This window comes from Salmo salar, chromosome 07 (genome assembly GCF_965601325.2).
Source record: "Salmo salar chromosome 07, fSalSal1, whole genome shotgun sequence".
In the NCBI taxonomy this organism is placed as follows: Eukaryota; Metazoa; Chordata; class Actinopteri; order Salmoniformes; family Salmonidae; genus Salmo; species Salmo salar.
The window spans coordinates 14305397-14330000 of record NC_138297.1 but is presented as its reverse complement, the minus strand read 5'-3'; the positions used below and the strand labels follow the sequence as shown (position 1 = coordinate 14330000).

At 40.8% G+C, this 24604-nt stretch overlaps 1 protein-coding gene across 3 annotated transcripts in view; it reads right to left on the bottom strand.

Annotated features, from left to right (window-relative positions):
* Positions 1 to 24604, bottom strand: part of LOC106608572 (cGMP-specific 3',5'-cyclic phosphodiesterase) — a 128680-nt gene that overhangs the window by 81329 nt on the left and 22747 nt on the right. The window contains exons 1-6 of one of the 3 annotated variants that reach the window (XM_082977368.1): positions 21700 to 22028; positions 16881 to 17436; positions 12080 to 12253; positions 3616 to 3705; positions 1864 to 1935; positions 1 to 65 (exon numbers count right to left, since the gene is read on the bottom strand). The exon at positions 1 to 65 is cut by the window's left edge and continues 25 nt beyond it. In XM_082977368.1, coding sequence (XP_082833494.1) covers positions 1 to 65; positions 1864 to 1935; positions 3616 to 3705; positions 12080 to 12253; positions 16881 to 17436; positions 21700 to 21797 — 1055 coding nt within the window. In that variant the 5' untranslated portion in view covers positions 21798 to 22028. Of the gene's footprint in view, positions 66 to 1863; positions 1936 to 3615; positions 3706 to 12079; positions 12254 to 16880; positions 17437 to 21699; positions 22029 to 24604 lie in introns of those variants that run through there. The other 2 variants (XM_082977369.1, XM_045721510.2) reach the window with 2 other exon arrangements.

Here is a 24604-nt window from a genome sequence, read left to right as displayed (position 1 = left end):
GACGTTTCGTAGAGCTGGGCGTTGTGTAGGACGATCCCGGAGAAGGCCAGGTAGGCAGAGAAGTCCTGTCAGGGGAATCACACTATAAGCTTGATTCAGAGTATTGCATTTATAGAGAAAGGGAGAAAATAATGAGAGTAGGAGAGCATTGAACACTTAGAAAAAAAGTGTTCTTTGGGGTTCTTCAGAAAGTATTCACACCCCTGACTTTTTCCACATTTTGTTGTATTACAGGCTGAATATCAAATGGATTAAATTGCGATTTTTTGTTACTGGCTTGTTACTGAATAACCCCATAATGTCAAAGTGGAATTATGTTTTCTGAATTTTTTACAAATGAATTAAAAATGAAAAGCTGAAATGTCTTGAGTCAATTAAGTATTCAACCCTTTTGTTATGGCAAGCCTAAATAAGTTTGGAATAAAAATATTGCTTAACAAGTCACATAATATGTTGCATGGACTCACTCTGTTTGCAATAATAGTGTTTAACATGATTTGTTATGACTACCTCATACCTGTGCCCCACACATACAATTGTCTGGAAGTCCCTTAGTCGAGCAGTGAATTTCAAACACAGATTCAACCACAAAGACTAGGGAGTTTTTCCAATGCCTCACAAAGAAGGGCACCTATTGGTAGATGGGGGAAAGAAAACATTGAATATCCCTTTGAGCATGGTGAAGTTATTAACTACACTGGATGGTGTATCAATACACCCAGTCACTACAAAGATACAGGCGTCCTTCCTAACTATGTCGCTGGAAAGGAAGGAAACCACTCAGGGATTTCACCATGAGGGCGATGGGGACTTTAAAACAGTTAGAGTTTAATGGCTGTGATAGGAGAAAACTGAGGATGGATCATCTAAATGATAGAGTGAAAAGAAGGAAGCCTGTACAGAATAAAAAATATTCCAAAACATGCATCCTGTTTGTAATAAGGCACTGAAGTAAAACTGTTAATAATGTGGCAAAAAAATAAAAGCACAGGCAAAATCCTAGAGGAAAACCTTGTTCAATCTGCCTTCCAACAGACACTGGGAGACAAATTCACTGTTTAGCAGCACAATAACCTAAAACACAAGGCCAAATATACACTGGAGTTGCTTACCAAGACGACATTAAATGTTCCTGAATGGCCGAGTTATAGTTTTGACTTCAATCAACTTGAAAATCTATGGCAAGACTTGAAAATGGCTGTCTAGCAATGATCAACAACCAACTTGACAAATAATAATGTGCAAATATTGTACAATCCAGGTGTGCAAAGCTCTTAGAGACTTACCCAGAAAGAATCACAGCTGTAATCACTGCCAAATCTTGACTTAAGACTTGAAAAAACTTGTAACTCGACTCGACTTTACTTGTTCTTAGAATGCACGACTTGATGCTCTTAGAATGCACGACTTGGACTTGATGCTCTTAGAATGCACGACTTGGACTCCAATGCTTCCCACAGTTGTGCCAAGTTGGCTGGATGTCCTTTAGGTGGTGGACCATTCTTGATACACCCAGGAAACTGTTGAGTGTGAAAAACCCAGCAGCATTGCAATTCTTGACACAAACCGGTGTGCCTGGCATTCTTTTGTCCATTATTTAATTGTTTATTATATAATATTCTTAGCCAAAAATATGTATTCTAATTTATTATTAGCAGCCATAGTTCATACATGGCACCATACAGGGTTCTATATGGAACCAATTTTGGTTCAGTGGGGTTCCCTTGGGGTTCTGATCAAAGAACCATATAAAAGGGTTCTGTATAGAACTTTTAGAGGTTCCATTTATGAAGCAAGCATATAACCCTTTTTGGTTCTATGAGGAACTTTTTTTCAAGGAGTACAGTGTCTTTCTCCCAGTACCTTTTCATCTTGCTCAGTGAAAGTCGCATTCTCTCCACACTTCTTGTTGATCGCCTGTGCCACTCCTACCACCTGGGAGGTGAAAGAGAGGGGAAGGGGAAGAGAGAGGAGAAATTGAGAGGAGAAGGGGAAGAGGAAGGAGAGGGGGAAGAGAGATGAGAGGGGGAAGAGAGAGGAGAGGGGGAAGAGAGAGGAGAGGGGGAAGAGGAAGGAGAGGGGGAAGAGAGAGGAGAGGGGGAAGAGAGAGGAGAGGGGGGAGAGGAAGGAGAGGGGGAAGAGAGAGGAGAGGGGGAAGAGAGAGGAGAGGGGGAAGAGAGAGGAGAGGGGGAAGAGGAAGGAGAGGAGGAAGAGAGATGAGAGGGGGAAGAGAGAGGAGAGGGGGAAGAGAGAGGAGAGGGGGAAGAGAGAGGAGAGGGGGAAGAGAGATGAGAGGGGGAAGAGAGAGGAGAGGGGGAAGAGAGAGGAGAGGGGGAAGAGAGAGGAGAGGGGGAAGAGAGAGGAGAGGGGGAAGAGAGAGGAGAGGGGGAAGAGAGAGGAGGGGACGAGAGAGGAGAGGGGGAAGAGAGAGGAGAGGGGGAAGAAAGAGGAGAGGGGGAAGAAAGAGGAGAGGGGGAAGAGAGATGAGAGGGGGAAGAGGAAGGAGAGGGGGAAGAGAGATGAGAGGGGGAAGAGAGAGGAGAGGGGGAAGAGAGAGGAGAGGGGGAAGAGAGAGGAGAGGGGGAAGAGAGATGAGAGGGGGAAGAGAGAGGAGAGGGGGAAGAGAGATGAGAGGGGGAAGAGAGATGAGAGGGGGAAGAGAGAGGAGAGGGGGAAGAGAGATGAGAGGGGGAAGAGAGAGGAGAGGGGGAAGAGAGAGGAGAGGGGGAAGAGAGAGGAGAAGGGGAAGAGAGAGGAGAGGTAGAAGAGAGAGGAGAAGGGGAAGAGAGAGGAGAGGGGGAAGAGAGAGGAGAAGGGGAAGAGAGAGGAGAGGTAGAAGAGAGAGGAGAAGGGGAAGAGAGAGGAGAGGGGGAAGAGAGAGGAGAAGGGGAAGAGAGAGGAGAGGTAGAAGAGAGAGGACAAGGGGAAGAGAGAGGAGAAGGGGAAGAGAGAGGAGAGGGGGAAGAGAGATGAGAGGGGGAAGAGAGAGGAGAGGGGGAAGAGAGAGGAGAGGGGGAAGAGAGAGGAGAAGGGGAAGAGAGAGGAGAAGGGGAAGAGAGAGGAGAAGGGGAAGAGAGAGGAGAGGTAGAAGAGAGAGGAGAAGGGGAAGAGAGAGGAGAGGGGGAAGAGAGCAGGGAAAGCATCCATCAAAACGCAGGCACAACTACAAAGAACAGAACACAGAATAAAACCAATTAGATTAAATTATTTCTCTTTGACCACAATTGCTCAATTGTAAACTCTGAAAAGAACTCCATGTGCATCTTGAAATTGTTCAATATGGGTACAATCTACACTCTTAGAAAAAAGGGTTCCAAAAGTGTTCTCCGGCTATTTCCGTGTTGACCCCTAAAAGGGATCTACCTGGATCCAAAAAGGGTCCTTCAAAGTGTTCTCCTATGAGGACAGCAGAATATCAGTTTTAAATTCTAGATGGCACCTTTTAGTCTCAGTATGTAGCTAGTGTTGTGAGATATCTATGGTCTGTAATCCCCTCTATATGTTAGCGTTGAAGAGCTGAAAGGTGTTCACTTGTCTATGGTGTATTACCTGCTCTCTATAATTCGTTCTGAGTAGCTGAGTACTGTATCTTGTATCCACTGTATTGTGTCTTACCTCTTCTCTGTGGTTCTTGATGGGCATACACAGGATACTCTGCGTCTTATAGCCTGTGATCTGATCCACCTCTGCATTGAACCTGGGGTCCTGTGGAAGAGATATGAACACTATGAACTACAATGTAATTTAACATTACCAGGCCTGTACTCACAAAGCATCTCTAAGTAAGAGTGCTGATCCAGGATCAGGTCCCCCCCCTCTCTTATTCATTATGATTTCAAATGCTCTGAGACACTTTGTGAACACGGCCCCAAAAACACATGGACATTTTAGACAATGGAGTCGACATAAAGGAATAACCACCACATTTTCCCTTTACTGTGAGACCCCTGATCTGGTTCCCTATTGGGTTAGACAGCGTCCGAGTCCCAAATGGCACCCTATTCCCTATATATTGCACTACACTGTAAAACTAAATCTAATTGTTTCAACTAATTATTATTAAGAAACTGTTTTGCCTTTTTTTTTACTTATCGATCGAAGTGTTGCCTGAACAAAACAAATAACGTTGGCCCAAACTTGGCTCCAACTTGACAAAACACAGGCAAAAATTCAGTCAACTTAAAGTTATGTGTTTGTTCAAATTGTCTCATATGTTAATTCAACTAGAAATGATTATTTGGGCATTTTACCTAAAAAAAGGCTGTGGAACTTGTTACACACACGCTGCTTCTAACATACAATGTTCTCAACTTAATAACTGACACATGTTGACATACATGATGACATTGTGCATGTTCATTTATACAGTAATTCATATTCAACATGTCCTCACCTGGGATTTGAACTTCATTTTGAACTTAATCTAAATTCGAGCCAGTTTGCTACAGCAGGAAAATAATCCTGCAGCAACCGGAAATGTGGATTATTATGTGGATTATAACTGATGGACATTTCAGTAGGGAGTGATACATTTTTCATTAGGGCAAATCAGGTTTTAAACATTAGAAGCCTTTTTAAACCTTGAATACACTACAATAAAATTAAGATCCTACATCTGTAACAAACACTGACACATTTAACAACTAAACAATACATATTATACTGATTTCTAAACAGAGTTTTACTGTATCTTAGATCAACACTCCTACTCTGAGACACTTTTTGATTACAGGCCAAAATCTCGATGACTAATGTAGAGACGGACAATATGATGGGCAGAACCAGACCAAATCTGTGGAAGCACACTCCTTAAAATAATAACCTGCTTTGGTTATTTGAATTATAAAGTCATTTATATGTCTGATGATATTTTAACAAGATAAAGTTTTGTTTTTGCTAATAATGGCTTTTGGTAACAGTTCTATCTTGGAGTCAGTTCTTCCAGCGATGACAGATATGGTTTAACTAAAAGTCACCACGTTGTAAAGACAACACTTTATGGGTATTGATAAGAACGCTTCCCCTGTAATGGGTCTGGCCTGAGGTTGCCAATCTCTTTCCCTACAGAGGGCTGCGCCACTCCAACCATCCAGAGGGGAATTTTGATCCCAGTTTAGATTTGAACGCCATCCCAACCGCCCTAACTGGGGCTTAACGAGCCAATCAGAGCGCTAGGGGTCTCCCTAGGAAGGAGCTACCACTACGCAGAGTGACGCACGCAGATGCACTTCCTGAAAGCTGTCTGTTTCTACAAACATAACACTGGTCCCGTATCAGGTTCTATGGACCCAGCTGGTGGTTTGTTTTGGTAGCACACACACACACACACACATGGACGCACATATATGGACACACACCCCTCCTTCCTCCTTGTCCGTTCCAGATTAACAAACTAATTGGATACAGATGCGTTAAAGAGAAGTTACTCTCTCTCTCTTTTTGTCTCTTTCTCACTCTGCCTCTTCTAATTGATCTATTTCTCTCTCCCTCTCTCTGCTCCAGTCTAGGCCCCTGTTGAGGAAAACACTTCATCAGAATCAAGTGTTAGAAATATCACCAATAAAGTAATTGTCATTAGTCAGAACACTGTTGGCCGGCAATCGAATGATTTTGTAGCAGCTAACCAGGGGTAAGGTAAACGACGTGATGTCACATGACATGAAATGTGATTAGACAAACGTATACACGTATAAGTAAGAACACATACTGATATATATATATATATATATATATATATATATATATATATATATATATATATATATATATATATATATGTGTGTATGTATATTTGCGTAATAAGGCACGAGGGGGTGTGGTATATGGCCAATATACCAGGTTAAGGGCTGTTCTTATGCATGACGCAACGCAGAGTGCCTGGATACAGCCCTTAGCTGTGGTATATTGGCATATATACAAACCCCAGAGGTGCCTTACTGCTATTATAAACTGGTTACCAAAGTAATTAGAGCAGTAAAAAGAAATGTTTTGTCATACCCATGGTATATGTTCTGATATACCACGCCTGCCAGCCAATCAGCATTCAGGGCTCGAACCACCCAGTTTATATATTTATTTACAAAACAATATATATTTGGGATTGGAAATGATGCAGACAATTACATTGATGGAAGCTTCAATCTATCTGCAATAGTAAAACTGCTCTACCCACTAAAACATACCGAGGAAAGAACACACACTACGAGAAGAAATTATACATTCTGTCTTACAACACAGGCACATGCACACGCACAAACACACACACACACACACACACACACTAAGACAATACATTATACACACTGGACGTGTCCGAATACCCAGACTTGCATCCCAAATAGCAGGCTGTTTGAGTATGTGAAAAAAAATATGTTTTATAGTATGCAACATTGTTTAAATCAAGTATACTTTAAATGCACAGATGTCATATAAATTTCCGCTTTGACAACAGCTGATCAATTAGATATGTGGGATGAGCTAGCAAAATCAATGAATAGCGGGAAACAACGCAATCACATATGACGCATTCTCAGTATGTGAAAATACAATGTTTAACAGTATGCGACGTTTCAAAAATCGAGTATGGTTTAAATGCCAGGATGTTCTACTGATTTCGGCTCTTCATCTACTAGAATTCGATTCACCCTGTTCTACAATGCATTGGAAGAGGTGGGCTGTGGGTGATAGGCCCTTGTTCTCCTTAAAATTATCATTAGTCTCGTAGGCTACATGTTTGAAGGTCTTTTAAAGTCGTAAACATTTGATTTATTTTTTTACCCAAAGTGGATTTCTGGTTTCTCATTGAAAAGTGTTTCTTGCTCTGGCCTTCGTCAGAGCTTTTAAACTAAATACTAAACCATTTTTTGATTTGTGAATGTGTCGGCACCGGGGACTCGGATGTGGCTGCGATAGTGATGTCATGTTAATCAGGTCTTTTGATTTGAACATATGAATTGTCTTCGTTTATTATGTTACTGTCCAGCAGTTGTGAATTTACCATGCACCTGACTGTCCACGCTTTCCTGTGCAATAGCCTTTTGACATTTAAAAAGTTGTGATGTGTGTACTAGGCTATTTGATTTCATTTATACATGTTACAGCACTTTGATTTCATGAAGAAATATGTTTAAATGGAAACAATTTATCTGTTTCCTTTTTAAATAGGATAGATGGGCCATAAGGTCTACTACGGTATAGGTCTAATGTCATAGTCTGCCTATAACCAGCCAGCGTAGGCCTATAACTCCATTCATATTCTATTCAGAGTTTAGACAAATATATAGAATTGAAAATGAGATATTATCAGGCTGGTTAATGAGATGCATGTCTGTTGAATTTGTAAAAATCCATCTGCACTTGGCCCCGCCCCTCCTACTCAGACAATCAGGAGCCCCTACTGCGTTGTGGCCGAGGCATACTGCATACTTTTTACTAAACGGTATGTGCTAAATACACTGAACAAAAATACAAATATAAACGCAACCTGTAAAGTGCTGGTCCCATGTTTCATGAGCTGAAATAAAAGATCCCAGAAATGTTTCATACGCACAAAAAGCTTATTCCTTTCAAATATTTTGCACAACTTTGTTTTCATCCCTGCTGGTGAGCATTTCTCCTTTGCCAAGATCCATCTACTTGACAGGTGTGGCATATCAACAATCTGATTAAACAGCATTATAATTACACAAGTGCACCTTGTGCTGGGGACAATAAAAGGGAATTCTAAAATGTGCAGTTTTGTCACACAACACAATGCCACAGATGTCTCACGTTTTGAGGGAGTATGCAGTTGGCATGCTGACTGCAGCAATGTCCACCAGAGCTGTTTCCAGAGAATTGTTCCAGAGAATGTTAATTTCTCTACCATAAGCCACCTCCAACGTCGTTCTAGAGAATTTGGCACACTGCCTTTCTCTCTCTCTCGTTGTCCTTCCATCTCTCTCTCAAACATCTGCTTTCTCTTTCAAAGACATAATTCCACTACAGGGCGTCTGACTGTGTGTGTGTGTGTGTGTGTGTGTGTGTGTGTGTGTGTGTGTGTGTGTGTGTGTGTGTGTGTGTGTGTGTGTGTGAGTGTGTGCGTGGGTGGGTGTGTATGCGTGCGTGCGTGCGTGCGTGCGTGCGTGCGTGGGTGCACGCGTGTGCGTGTGTGAGTGAGTGTGCGTGAGTGCGCATGTATATGTGTGTGTGTCAATGTGTAAGCTATTCACATGACACATCCTATCATCCCTACAGATGGTCCCATCCACCAGCTTTCATCTCCCTCTCCACCAATTGACACAGCTGGGAACCTACTGGGTAGTCCACAGGGAAGATTCCATCTCCTAGTGAGAGGGCTCACGGACTGCGCACACAGGACCGGAGGTATGTACTGTATATGTACTGGCATGGTCTAATTGTGTCTGAGAATAAAGACAGTTAGATAGAAACGGAAAACAATGGCCGCCTATAGCACACACAAAGAGAATCATGGAAATCTGCAGTCAGCAGAAATGAAAATCTGCGCTCAAGTTGTGGGCCCAGTGCGGTAACATCACAATGGGGGTCATCGGTTAAAATCCAGCCTGTTCTTCAGGAGTCAAGGCATTGTAACTGGGCCGAGACTGATAGTACGACCTACAATCATTATAGATCATTATAGACTGATAGTACGACCTACAATCATTATAGACTGATAGCACAACCTACAATCATTACAGATCATTATAGACTGATAGTATGACCTACAATCATTATAGATCATTATAGACTGATAGTACGACCTACAATCATTATAGATCATTATAGACTGATAGTACGACCTACAATCATTATAGACTGATAGTACGACCTACAATCATTATAGACTGATAGCACAACCTACAATCATTACAGATCATTATAGACTGATAGTATGACCTACAATCATTATAGATCATTATAGACTGATAGTACAACCTACAATCATTATAGATCATTATAGACCGATAGTACGACCTACAATCATTATAGATCATTATAGACTGATAGTACGACCTACAATCATTATATATCATTATAGACTGATAGTACGACCTAAAATCATTATAGACTGATAGTACGACCTACAATCATTATAGATAATTATAGACTGATAGTACAACCTACAATCATTATATATCATTATAGACCGATAGTATGACCTACAATCATTATATATCATTATAGACTGATAGTATGACCTACAATCATTATAGATCATTATAGACTGATAGTACGACCTACAATCATTATAGACTGATAGTACGACCTACAATCATTATAGATTGATAGCAGAACCTACAATCATTAAATATCATTATAGACTGATAGTATGGCCTACAATCATTATAGATCATTATAGACTGATAGTACGACCTACAGTCATTATAGACTGATAGTATGACCTACAATCATTATAGACTGATAGTACGACCTACAATCATTATAGACTGATAGCACAACCTACAATCATTATAGACTGATAGTACGACCTACAATCATTATAGACTGATAGTACAACCTACAATCATTATAGACTGATAGTACGACCTACAATCATTATAGACTGATAGTACAACCTACCATCATTATAGATCATTATAGACTGATAGTACGACCTACAATCATTATAGATCATTATAGACTGATAGTACGACCTACAATCATTATAGACTGATAGTACAAACTACAATCATTATAGATCATTATAGACTGATAGTATGACCTACAATCATTATAGACTGATAGTACAACCTACAATCATTATAGATCATTACAGACTGATAGTACGACCTACAATCATTATAGATCATTATAGACTGATAGTATGACCTACAATCATTATAGACTGATAGTACGACCTACAATCATTATAGACTGATAGTACGACCTACAATCATTATAGATAATTATAGACTGATAGTACAACCTACAATCTTTATAGACTGATAGTACGACCTACAATCATTATAGACTGATAGTACGACCTACAGTCATTATAGACTGATAGTACGACCTACAATCATTATAGACTGATAGTACAACCTACAATCATTATAGATCATTATAGACTGATAGTACGACCTACAATCATTATAGACTGATAGCAGAACCTACAATCATTATGGATCATTATAGACTGATAGTACGACCTACAATCATTATAGACTGATAGTACGACCTACAGTCATTATAGACTGATAGTACAACCTACAATCATTATAGACTGATAGTAAGACCTAGAGTCATTATAGACTGATAGTATAACCTACAATCATTATAGACTGATAGTACAACCTACAATCATTATAGACTGATAGTATGACCTACAATCATTATAGACTGATAGTACAACCTACAGTCATTATAGACTGATAGTACAACCTACAATCATTATAGACTGATAGTAAGACCTACAGTCATTATAGACTGATAGTACAACCTACAATCATTATAGACTGATAGTACGACCTACAATCATTATATATCATTATAGACTGATAGTACGACCTACAATCATTATAGACTGATAGTACGACCTACAATCATTATAGTCTGATAGTATGACCTACAATCATTATAGACTGATAGGAGAACCTACAATCATTATAGATCATTATAGACTGATTGTAGGTCGTACTATCATTATAGACTGATAGAACGACCTACAATCATTATAGACTGATGGTACAACCTACAATCATTATAGATCATTATAGACTGATAGTATGACCTACAATCATTATAGACTGATAGTAGAACCTACAATCATTATAGATCATTACAGACTGATAGTACGACCTACAATCATTATAGATCATTATAGACTGATAGTAGAACCTACAATCATTTAAGACTGATACTATGACCTACAATCATTATAGATCATTATAGACTGATAGTACGACCTACAATCATTATAGATCATTATAGGCTGATAGTACGACCTACAATCATTATAGACTGATAGAACGACCTACAATCATTATAGATAATTTTGTTCTACTGTATTATTGACTGTATGTTTTGTTTATTCCATGTGTAACTCTGTGTTGTTGTATGTGTTGAATTGCTATGGTTTATCTTGGCCAGGTCGCAGTTGCAAATGAGAACTTGTTCTCAACTAGCCTACCTGGTTAAATAAAGGTGAAATAAAGAAATAAAATAAAATAAAAATAACAATAAATGAAATTAAAAAAACATTTATTGGTTTCCAGGTCACAGAGGAAAGGAAGATGGAGGAGTTGAGGAGAGGATGGATTTTTACCCAATTCAGAATGTCCCCTTGCGTATGGGTGTCCTTCAGTCCAGTGATGAACTTTGACATGCAACTTCCTGTTTAATCTCAGAATTTACAAGCCCACCACCAGTTTCTCTCTCTCTCTATCTCTCTCCCTCTCTGTTTCTCTCTCTCTCCCTCTCTGTTTCTCTACCATCTCTGTTTCTATCTCTCTCTCTCGCCCTCTCTCGCTCTATCTCTCTGTTTCTCTCTATCCCTCTCTGTTTCTCTCTATCCCTCTCTGTTTCTGTCTACCCACCCTCCCTCCCCCTTCTCTCTCTCTCTCTTTATCCCTCTCTCTCTCTCTATAAGTGAAAGAAGGTCAACTGACAAGGATTTTTCTTTCCCTTCCTCCCTCCCTCTCTCCATTCCTCTTTGTGGTTTATGCTTGGCCAATCACTCTCAGGTCCTGCACTCTGTCAGCAAAGACCCAGACTCCCCAACACAAATACTGGCCTGATTCAAAACACACACACATGCACACACACGCAGGCAAACACACACACACACACCAACCTCCTCATTATATTCATCATCATAACCTTACATACGCAAACCCCACCAGGGTGTCCATGTTATCTGACACTCAGCAGAAAAACAAGGGAGGCCGCAGAAAGGAGGTCAAAGGAGGATTACTCTGTATTTTACAGTCCCATATTTACTTGGTACAGTTCATAAGTACAACCTCTTTCCACATAACATCTTAGTAAGTACCAGCTGTAATAGGACTGTAAAATTAACCATTCCAAAGGACAAAAGAGATGGAGGCCATCAAACATAGAGAAATAAAAAGCGTCTCACCTCGTAGGCATTCTTGATGTTAAGGGGCTGGCCCGTGGCCGCCACGTGACCCACAATGCCCTTGTTCCACTCCAGACGGATGCAGCTGTTGGACACCTCCTCCAGGGTGGAGCCCTCGGCAACATCAAATAGCCTGCTCACCAGGAACTTCCTGTTGGAGCTGTCCTCGCCCACCTGGGGTCACACGACAAGGAACAGTAAGGAAGTGATGTCATACATATCCAGATTCTACATGAAGTGTATCTGCAATAGCCTTCTTAAAGTTGTCTCCACAGTGTATACTACGATATGATACTATATGATGCATGACATGATAAGTCACTTTGTTGTCCATTTGCATGGACATGTAACCATTGCTACCTGATATGGTTGTTGAATTAGATAGATATGGATTAGACAGAGATTAAAAGGTCATAAAAAGAACCAGGAAGTCCCCTTGGGAGCCAACTTTTCCAACAGTTTCATTCAACATCATATACTTGAAATTAGGAATGCACGATATATCGGTGAACATATCGGAATCGGACGTTATTAGCTAAAAATGCCAACAACGGTATACAGCCGATGTCTAGTTTAACGCCGATGTGCAAAATCGATGTCAAAGCTACCGTGCATACCTATATAACGTAGGTAGATGACGTAATGACGCCACGTATAATGTTGCGCTACACGTGCAACACAGCATTCCTAACCTAGCCCACAATGTCTGCTGTGTGGATCGAGCAGTCAACAAGTCGAGCAGTCATTTGAAAGATTACAAATTTCAGCGAGACAACTCAAAGGCAAAATACATTAACGCCATGATAAGGGAATTCATTTCCCTTGACAATCAATCGTTCTCTGACGTGGGTGATGTTGGCTTTCACGACTGGTCGAGCACCGGTACACACTACCAAGTGCGCTATTTTTCAGATGTTGCCCTACTGGAGTTACACACTAATAGCGTCACTGCTATTAGCTTCACGACATACTATGGAACGCCGTTTATGTCTTTGCATGTCAAAAAGATACATGTCAAATTACACTATTTGACAATAACACTATTTGACGTGTTAAATAATCTTTTAATTTGACACGTCAAATAACACCATTCTGTTATAGAATGTTGTGTGTTCTGAATTTGCACGTACAAGCCAAGCGCCACCACTACTATCAGTAGCACTGTCAAAGCTGAACAAAAAAGTCTGAAAACATGCACACACCGGCCACGAACGATGTGTTAACAATACTACGTTGGTAGTAAAGCATTTTTTGTTCGACCGCAACTTCAGGGTTAGCTAGCTTTAGCTTGGTACCTAGCTAGCACCAATACAAACAGCCTGAAAACAATGACCAGTAGAAACTGCAGTCATTTTCATTATTCTTTTCAATGATTTAGGAATCCTTCTGAGTATGTGTTAGCTAGGTATCCACTTGTTGTTCTCCTATTGAAATTGAACTTCAGTTCATGAAAATAAATAGCTAGCCAGCTACTTAACCCTGTTGCCGAAAGCTAACATCATAAACAGCCAGCTAGCTTCATCTGGCTAATGAGACTCGACCGGACCAGGTTATGTGTTGTGAAGCTTGCCACAATAAGAATTAGGCACAATAGTGGAATTTGCAGTTTGTCGTTAAAATAAAAGTACCTCTTTGAAAGTGATGCAGAAGGTTACAATTGGTGGAATCATGCCATATTTAGACTAGATAATGTTAAACAAGGTTGGAATGTGAAGCAATGAAATGGGGTATCAGTCTACTCGGTAACACCCACAGAACACAACTGTGAAGAGTTTACGCAAATATTCATGTTGTAGCTCTTATCGCGGGACTGTGTGAAATCACCTCCCCAGTCAGCCTATTGTGTGTATTGACATTCATATTGCACTGTACAGCTTTACCTAAGGATTGGGGATCAATGAAATGGGGTATCAGTCTACTCAATACCCAATATATTTTTTCCCAACATCCTCCTTAGAGATATCAGACTCCAAAACATCCACACAGTATTGTTTTTCCTCAGGAATAGTGTTCAATACACAGAGGTTGACAATAAATGTGGCTCAATTCACAGTTGTTTCAGAGTTCCGCAATAAGAGCAGCGACGCTAATGTTCTCTGGGTGTCACTGAGTAGACTGATACCCCATGTCATTGATGCACAATCCATAGTTAAGGCTGTACAGTGAAATAAGTATGCCCCCAATTCAATTCTAAAGAATAATACATCCAGTGTGATTTCAACAGATTTTTGGCAAATTAACAAATTAGTGTCTTTTGTTGATTTTATATAACAACATTCAAACCTCGTTTAGCATGATCTATTAAATTATGGCATAATTCTACTATTTGTATTCATTTGCATCACTATCAATGACATACTTTTATTTTGAAGGCTAAGCGCAAAGTCCACTACTGTGGTTAATCCTTATTGTGGCTAGCTTCACGTAGATAGGTCCGACCACCATTAATCAAATAAGAACTGTCTTATAAATTAGGGTTATTTTCGATGATGACACCTAGCTATATAGTTAGCTAGCTAACTATAGCTGCTGAAACAGATTATGTCGTTTTGCTATGTTTTTGGGGAAGAGCATTGTTTGCATCCATGAGCTAGCTAGCTTTTTTTATGACCAGCACTGTAGATGCGCGAGACAACTTTACCAGCATCATAGCATACATATCGATTAATCGTTGTGACATATGAAATACGAGTGATAGTGTAATCAATGTGTAATAACTACGTACAAAATGTATGAACGCATTAAATTATTATGTTAGAGCCAGTTTGCGCTGTTCTGTGAAGGGAGTAGTACACAGCGTTGTACGAGATCTTCAGCTTCTTGGCAATTTCCCGCATGGAATAGCCTTCATTTCTCAGAACAAGAATAGACTGACGAGTTTCAGAAGAAAGTTCTTTGTTTCTAGCCATTTTGAGCCTGTAATTGAACCCACAAATGCTGATGCTCCAGATACTCAACTAGACTAAAGAAGGCCAGTTTTATTGCTTCTTTAATCAGAACAACAGTTTTCAGCTGTGCTAACATAATTGCAAAAGGGTTTTCTAATGATCAATTAGCCTTTTCAATCAATCAATCAAATGTATTTATAAAGCACTTTTTACATGATCCGATGTCACAAAGTGCTGTACAGAAACACAGCCTAAAACCCCAAACAGCAAGCAATGCAGGTGTGGAAGCACGGTGGCTAGGAAAAACTCCCTAGAAAGGCCTGAACCTAGGAAGAAACCTACATTTACATTTTTACATTTACGTCATTTAGCAGACGCTCTTATCCAGAGCGACTTACAAATTGGTGCATTCACCTTATGATAACCTAGAGAGGAACCAGGCTCTGAGGGGTGGCCTCTTCTGGCTGTGCCGGGTGGAGATTATAACAGAACATGGCCAAGATGTTCAAACGTTCATAGATGACCAGCTGGGTCAGATAATAATATTCACAGTGGTTGTAGAGGGTGCAACAGGTCAGCACCTCAGGAGTAAATGTCAGTTGGCTTTTCATAGCCGATCATTCAGAGTTAGAGACAGCAGGTGCGGTAGAGAGAGAGTCCAAAACAGCAGGTCCAGTGAACAGGTCAGGGTTCCATAGCCGCAGGCAGAACAGTTGAAACTGGAGCAGCTTAAAATGATAAACTTTGATTAGCTAACACAACGTGTCATTGCCGATTCGAAGCTACAATAGTCAATTACCACATTAACAATTTATACACTGTATTTCTGATCAATTTGATGTTATTTTAATTGACAAAAAAAATGTGCTTTTCTTTAAAAAACAAGGACATTTCTAAGTGACCCCAAACTTTTGAACGGTAGTGTAAATAAATGTCACGGGTGTCGTAGGGATTGGACCAAAACGCAGCGGGAACGTGTAAACTCATCTTCTTATTTTATTAAAGAAGGAAAACAAAAGAAACACGTATACAAAAACGACACTTAACAGTCCCGTCAGGTGCACGAACACAAAACAGGAAATAACTACCCACAAAAACCCCATGAAAAACCCCCCTACTAAATAGGACCTTCAATTAGAGGCAACGAGGAACAGCTGCTTCCAATTGAAGGTCAAAACAATAAACTAGACATAGAAATAGAAAAAATAGAAAATAGAACATAGAAATACAAAACATAGAATACTACCCAAAAACCCCGACAACACAAAACAAACACACCCCTGCCACATCCTGACCAAACTACAATAAGAAATAACCCCTTATACTGGTCAGGACGTGACAGTAAATGCCAAAAAAATTACGTTTTGGTCAGTATGGTGTGTGTGTAACCTTTATTTAACTAGGCAAGTCAGTTAAGAACAAATTTTTATTTACAATGACGGCCTATCCTGGCCAAACCCGGACGACGCTGGACCAATTGTGCTCCGCCCTATGGGACTCCCAACCACGGCCGGATATGATACAGCCTGGATTTGAACCAGGGACTGTAGTGACGCCTCGTGCACTGAGATGCAGTGCCTTAGACCGCTGCGTCCATGTGTGTGTGTTAACTATTTAACTGTACTAGAATGCTTAAAAGGCCGCTCAAATTGTAAATATCGGTTATCGTTTTTTTTGGGGGGGGCAAGGAAAATATTGGATATCGGTATCGGCCAAAAATGTCATATCGGTGCATCACTACTTGAAATACTTGAGATTTATGATCACTTTGCCTTTCTAATCCTTCCTCATTTCATCCTTGGTTTGTTTCATGACATATGCTAACAACTGTCCGATCCTTCTGCCTCTCATCCCAATGGCCCTGCTACAAACAGAGCACTGCGGGTACTGTAGTCCAAGGTGCCATTACCTACCAGGAAGAGGGAGTAGCGGTCGGCGGCGATCAGCTCGTTGATGTGCAGGAAGATCTTGTGGCACAGTGCCGTCACGTCCAGGTGACTCGACACGTCCCTCACCAGCTCCAACAGTCTGGCACAGCGGTCCAAACCCCGGGCACTGCCAACCTCGCCCATCATCCCTGTGGGGATACCAACCCCGACCCCTCCCTGCTGGGTTCTGAAGGGTGTCCGGATGTCGCCCCGGTCGGGTTCGGTGTCGCAGAGGAAGGTTAGTGAGCCTTCCGCGTCCTTGACCACGATGGGCCTCAGCGGCCTGTCAAACTCAGATGCAGAGATCTTGCGGGTGGGGGTGCTGGGAGCGGGGCTGGGGGGCAGGGCTGGGGAGGGGGAACGCCTGTCGTTCAGGCCCAGGGAAGGGGGCAGGGAGGAGGCTAGGCAGGGGCTGTCTGAAGGCTGGGTGGGTCTCTGGGGTAGAAGGGTTTCTTTGGGGGATGACGAGGAGGAGGAAGAGGAGGAGGAGGAGGGCTGGATGGAATGGACTCGCTCAGCAAACCATGCATTCACCATCTCCCTGCAAATACACAACACAAAGGAGGTTATAGGGCCATTTTAAGACATTAAAAACAGTAAAACACATTGTACAACAAGACCATTTAGGACATTTACCATCTCTGAGGAACTGGTGTATTTGATTAGATTATTAAGATTACATTAGCACAACATTAACACAACATTAACACAATATTAACACAGCATTAACCAACATTAACAGGACATTAACCAATATTAACCAACATTAACAAGACATTAACCAACATTAACAAGACATTAACCAACATTAACAAGACATTAACCAACATTAACCAACATTAACAAGACATTAACCAACATTAACCAGACATTAACCAACATTAACAAGACATTAACCAACATTAACAAGACATTAACCAACATTAACAAGACATTAACCAACATTAACTAACATTAACAAGACATTAACCAACATTAACCAGACATTAACCAACATTAACAAGACATTAACCAACATTAACAAGACATTAACCAACATTAACCAGACATTAACCAACATTAACAAGACATTAACCAACATTAACAAGACATTAACCAACATTAACCAACATTAACAAGACATTAACCAACATTAACCAACATTAACAAGACATTAACCAACATTAACAAGACATTAACCAACATTAACCAACATTAACAAGACATTAACCAACATTAACAAGACATTAACCAACATTAACCAACATTAACAAGACATTAACCAACATTAACAAGACATTAACCAACATTAACCAACATTAACAAGACATTAACCAACATTAACCAACATTCAACCGCGGTCATCGCCCTCTTCAAAGGGGGTGACACTCTAGACCCAAACTGCTACAGACCTATATCTATCCTACCGTGTCTTTCTAAGGTCTTCGAAAGCCAAGTTAACAAACAGATTACCGACCATTTTGAATCCCACCGTACCTTCTCCGCTATGCAATCTGGTTTCAGAGCTGGTCATGGGTGCACCTCAGCCACGCTCAAGGTCCTAAACGACATCATAACCGCCATCAATAAGAGACATTACTGTGCAGCCGTATTCATCGACCTGACCAAAGCTTTCAACTCAGTCAATCACCAAATTCTTATTGGCAGACTCGACAGCCTTGGTTTCTCAAATGATTGCCTCGCCTGGTTTACCAACTACTTATCTGATAGAGTTCAGTGTGTCAAATCGGAGGGCCTGTTGTCCGGACGTCTGGCAGTCTCTATGGGTGTGCCACAGGGTTAAATTCTCGGGCCGACTCTCTTCTCTGTATACATCAATGATGTTGCTCTTGCTGCTGGTGATTCTCTGATCCACCTCTACGGAGACGACACCATTCTGTATACTTCTGGCCCCTCTTTGGACACTGTGTTAACTAACCTCCAGACGAGCTTCAATGCCATACAACTCTCCTTCTGTGGCCTCCAACTGCTCTTAAACGCAGGTAAAACTAAATGCATGCTATTCAATCGATCACTGCCCGCACCTGCTCGCCCGTCCAGCATCACTACTCTGGACGGCTCTGACTTAGAATACGTGGACAACTACAAATACCTGGGTGTCTTGTTAGACTGTAAACTCTCCTTCCAGACTCACATTAAGCATCTCTAATCCAAAAATTAAATCTAGAATCGGCTTCCTATATTGCAACAAAGCATCCTTCACTCATGCTGCCAAACACACCCTCGTAAAACTGACCATCCTACCGATCCTCGACTTCGGTGATGTCATCTATAAAATAGCCTCCAACACTCTACTCAACAAACTGGATGCAGTCTATCACAGTGCAATCCATTTTGTCACCAAAGCCCCATACACTACCCACCATTGTGACCTGTACGCTCTCGTTGGTTGGCCCTCGCTTCATACTCGTCGCCAAACCCACTGGCTACAGGTCATCTATAAGTCTCTGCTAGGTATAGCCCCGCCTTATCTCAGCTCACTGGTCACCATAGCAGCACCCAGTCGTAGCATGCGCTCCAGCAGGTATATCTCACTGGTCACCCCCAAAACCAATTCCTCCTTTGGCTGCCTTTCCTTCCAGTTCTCTGCTGCCAATGACTGGAACGAACTGCAAAAATCTCTGAAGCTGGAGACTCATATCTCCCTCACTAGCTTTAAGCACCAGTTGTCAGAGCAGCTCACAGATCACCACACCTGTACATAGCCCATCTGTAAACAGCCCATCTATCTACCTACCTCATCCCCATACTGTATTTATTTATTTATCTTGCTCCTTTGCACCCCAGTATCTCTACTTGCACATTCATCTTCTGCACATCTACCATTCCCGTGTTTAATTGCTATATTGTAATTACTTCGCCACCATGGCCTATTTATTGCCTTAATTTACCTCATTTGCACTCACTGTATATAGACTTTTTGTTTTCTTTTGTTCTACTGTATTATTGACTGTATGTTTTGTTTATTCCATGTGTAACTCTGTGTTGTTGTATGTGTCGAATTGCTACGCTTTATCTTGGCCAGGTCGCAGTTGCAAATGAGAACTTGTTCTCAACTAGCCTACCTGGTTAAATAAAGGTGAAATAAAAAAAAGAAATGTTAAATTAACCAGACATTGACCAACATGGGGAGAAGAAAAAAAGAAGAATAATTGTGTGGTTTATTTTTGTATCATTATTATGGATTAGTTACTATTAGACCATTCCTGGTGAACAAGCATACCATTAGGCTACAGCAGAATTAATGGTCTCAATGTTATGGTCTCTAATGGTCTTCAATGGGAAAAGTCCCAAACATACACTATATAGTGTTTTGCAATGGAATTTAATTCTATTAGGGTTGTCAAAACATTTTAATCCCTAGTACATTTCTCCATCAGTGTTTTGGGCCTTTGGGAAAAGTCTTGATATGAGAATTGCATCATAGGGATAGATCTCCACAGAGAGTTTCCACTTGTTGAACTATTCAAGGAGAGTTGGGTTGAAACATTAGGTTGATAAGAGAAGGACACACTGCATTGCTTTCATGGAGGAATTGTGAGGATGCCGACACAATTTGTTTTCATGTGCCAAATCTATTGGTTTTCTAACCAAACTTGCAAAGTAAATGTTGTGTTATATTTAATAAACAAGAGACCAGCAAAATGGATAAAAGAGTGTGGTGGCAGTAGCAGCATCTAGTGGTCAAAACCAGGTACTTCCACAATATTTTACGGTAAATAATGCAAGCGATTTCAAGGATTAATTTCACTGAACAGGGGAATACAAAACATCTCCAGATTCACAGGGATTATATTACATGATATGGAGAAGCAACAATCCAAGCTGCAGCTTCATATTACTTGTCAAACATAAATAACTGATACTGTGTACTGGTTGTTGAGGTGGATTGGCATGGGATGTGTGGCTTTTGACAACAACAACACAAATATTCCTTCATGCCTTACTCATTGGAAGAAAGAAGTTTGGTCCAAATCAGATGCTGGGTACTATATTTATTGAATATTATCTAAATCCTATAAATTAAAATGGACAATTTAGGTGCAATCAATTATCCTAATTACTTAGAGATCAAATAATATTTCAACAAAACATTTTTTCAGGAATGCTAATCATATCTCTTACTAACTACAGAAACGATTTCAGAACAATCTGAGATGATGGGTGTTGAAAATTGTCTTTCTTCCCACTAGGCACACACTGGCTGAATCAACGTTGTTTCCACTTAATTTCAATGAAATTACATTGAACGTGGAATAGATGTTGAATTGACGTCTGTGCTCAATGGATTGTGCTTTTTGAGGTGGAACGACCAAATAACAAAAAGCATTTTGGATAACTTTTAATTCACTGTGCGCGTTTGGAACACAATGGAAAGGAATCACCCCAATACAGGTTTATGGTTTAACGTCTGCTCTGAATTATTTTGCTATTTTGGTGAATGGTTACTGATTGTAAAGACGATTGTGCGGCGCATTAATAAATGTCAATAAATTGCTGTGGAGAGACGCTGGATACCGCTGGACATTGCGCGTAATACCATAAAAGGCTACAATATAGCTTGTCATATCGCAGTTTAAATCTCCAACCTTGTACAGTAGGCTAGCATGTTATTTTACGTTGAAACAAACAACCCACGCAGGTAAGATAGGCTGCCAGTGCCTTTCAATGCACGGAACACATTTATTGTCCCCCAAATTGCTTAAAATAGAATGCACCGCGATGATGTATCGTAAACAGAGCTATCCCTGTTTCGTAAATACAATGAATCACTTTTACGACTTCAGTCTCACCCCGCGCTTACCTTGTAGCCTTCCTGACAAAGTAGGAATGAGCGAACTCCAAGTGGTCATCAAGCCACGCTTCCATCCTTTCGCTTTCTGGGGGATAGCAGCCCTCCATACTCAAAGCCCAAATTCCCCCAATTAATCAGATTACCATCAACACTTCGAAGATGGAAACAAATAATATCAGTCACTGGTAAGCAGTGTGTGTGGTAGTAGTCTGTTGTTTTCAAGCGAGCGTTTCCTACATTGTGAGCGCGTGTGGGTAGACTTCGGCAAGACTTTAATTGCCTTTGCGCAGCAACATCACACCCCTCCTAGTCTCTCTCTCTCACTAAATAAAACATTTACGGATTCTATATTTCAGCATGGAAAAGCAATGCATTATTTGTGGTCCGTTTGCTTATTTGACAGAAAAGGAGATATGGGCATACCTCAAGGGTAATAAATGACAATAATATTTTAGCAAATCCAGTATGGCAGATATTTTTCACATTTGTGAATTAAGTAATTGTTAGGCGCTCCAGAAGTCAGCTGAACATCATTTAGGCATAATTGTCATTCAAATAGTTCACATTTTCATGTTTGATTGTTCTCATGAATGCATTTTAACTATTTAACATACAACATGAGCTATGGCTCCTTCCGTACACTCCAATGAACTTGACTTGCCTCAGATGGGGCACATGTGTGTGATTGGGTTTTGGTGAGTGCTGATACAAGGGCACATCAATCAATATCACCTACAAGGACACATTTTACTCTGAGGGAATGCAGAGTGGGAATCGACCGCTGATTCTCTTCTAGTTTCTTTCCTTATTCAAAGTTGCTGGTCTGTAGTCATAAAGCATCACAGCATAGCACTGTTACCCTGAGACGCTTCATGAATACGGACCACCGAGTGTCAACCCCCCATTTGACAAATAGTAATGGACTATCCATTGCTTTGCCCCAGACACTATAGATCCTGTGTGTCTGGTGGGACCCTGCTGATACTGTGGTGTTATCTTACCCAACAGATGGTTTCTCTTTTCCCCCTGAGGACACAGGACCTGCCCTCAGGCATATGGGACCTCCCTGGCTTCCTACTAGAGAATCTGGACAGTGCAGTACATTATGCCTCTTAAGGCTTCCAGTCTATCAGCATGGATGCATATGCACCCACACACTACCGCTAACCCGAACCCGTACTCTTACTGTTACCCTAACCTTAATCCAAAAACCTAACCCTAACCCGTACTCTTACTGTTACCCTAACTTTAATCCAAAAACCTAACCCTAACCCGTACTCTTACTGTTACCCTAACCTTAATCCAAAAACCTAACCCTAACCCGTACTCTTACTGTTACCCTAACCTTAATCCAAAAACCTAACCCTAACCCGTACTCTTACTGTTACCCTAACCTTAATCCAAAAACCTAACCCTAACCCGTACTCTTACTGTTACCCTAACCTTAATCCAAAAACCTAACCCTAACCCGTACTCTTACTGTTACCCTAACCTTAATCCAAAAACCTAACCCTAACCCGTACTCTTACTGTTACCCTAACCTTAATCCAAAAACCTAACCCTAACCCGTACTCTTACTGTTACCCTAACCTTAATCCAAAAACCTAACCCTAACCCGTACTCTTACTGTTACCCTAACCTTAATCCAAAAACCTAACCCTAACCCATACTCTTACTGTTACCCTAACCTTAATCCAAAAACCTAACCCTAACCCGTACTCTTACTGTTACCCTAACCTTAATCCAAAAACCTAACCCTAACCCGTACTCTTACTGTTACCCTAACCTTAATCCAAAAACCTAACCCGAACCCGAAACCTTCGCCCCTAACCCTAAAACTAACCCTAGCTCCTAACCCTAACCCTAATTCTAACCCTAACACTAATTCTAACCTTAACCCTAAACCCCTATAGAAATAGCATTTGACCTCATGTGGACTAACAAAATGTCCCCAGTTGGTGAAATATTTGGTCGTTTACTATTCATGTGCTGGTTCCCAAAAGAATAGTTAAACGCACGCACGCACGCACGCACACACACACACACACACACACACACACACACACACACACACACACACACACACACACATACATACAGCGGTCAGCCCCAGAGGCTTTCTTCCAGACGTTCCGACAGTGTGTCTCAACCTGAGCTGGTTAAGACTGGACATGTCAGGTCTCACTCTCAGTCTTTCTAGCAAACAGAGCACAACCCCACAGTATAGGTGTGTGTGTGTGTGTGTGTGTGTGCATGTACAGTACTTGTTAGGGACAGACATTCCGCTAGCGGAACGCCTCACCAATATCCAATGGTATAGCGTGGCGCGAAATACAAACACCTCAAAAATGCTATAACTTAAATTTCTCAAACATATGACTATTTTACACCATTTTAAAGATAAGACTCTCGTTAATCTAACCACACTGTCCGATTTCAAAAAGGCTTTACAGTGAAAGCAAAACATTAGATTATGTCAGGAGAGCACCCTCCCAAAAATAATCACACAGCCATTTTCAAAGCAAGCATATATGTCACAAAAACCAAAACCACAGCTAAATGCAGCACTAACCTTTGATGATCTTCTTCAGATGACACTCCTAGGACATTATGTTATACAATACATGCATGTTTTGTTCAATCAAGTTCATATTTATATCAAAAACCAGCTTTTTACATTAGCATGTGATGTTCAGAGCTAGCATACCCACCGCAAACTTCCGGTGAATTTACTAAATTACTCACGATAAACGTTCACAAAAAACATAACAATTATTTTAAGAATTATAGATACAGAACTCCTTTATGCAATCGCGGTATCAGATTCTAAAATAGCTTTTCGGTGAAAGCACATTTTGCAATATTCTGAGTACATAGCCCGGCCATCACTGCTAGCTAATTTGACACCCACCAA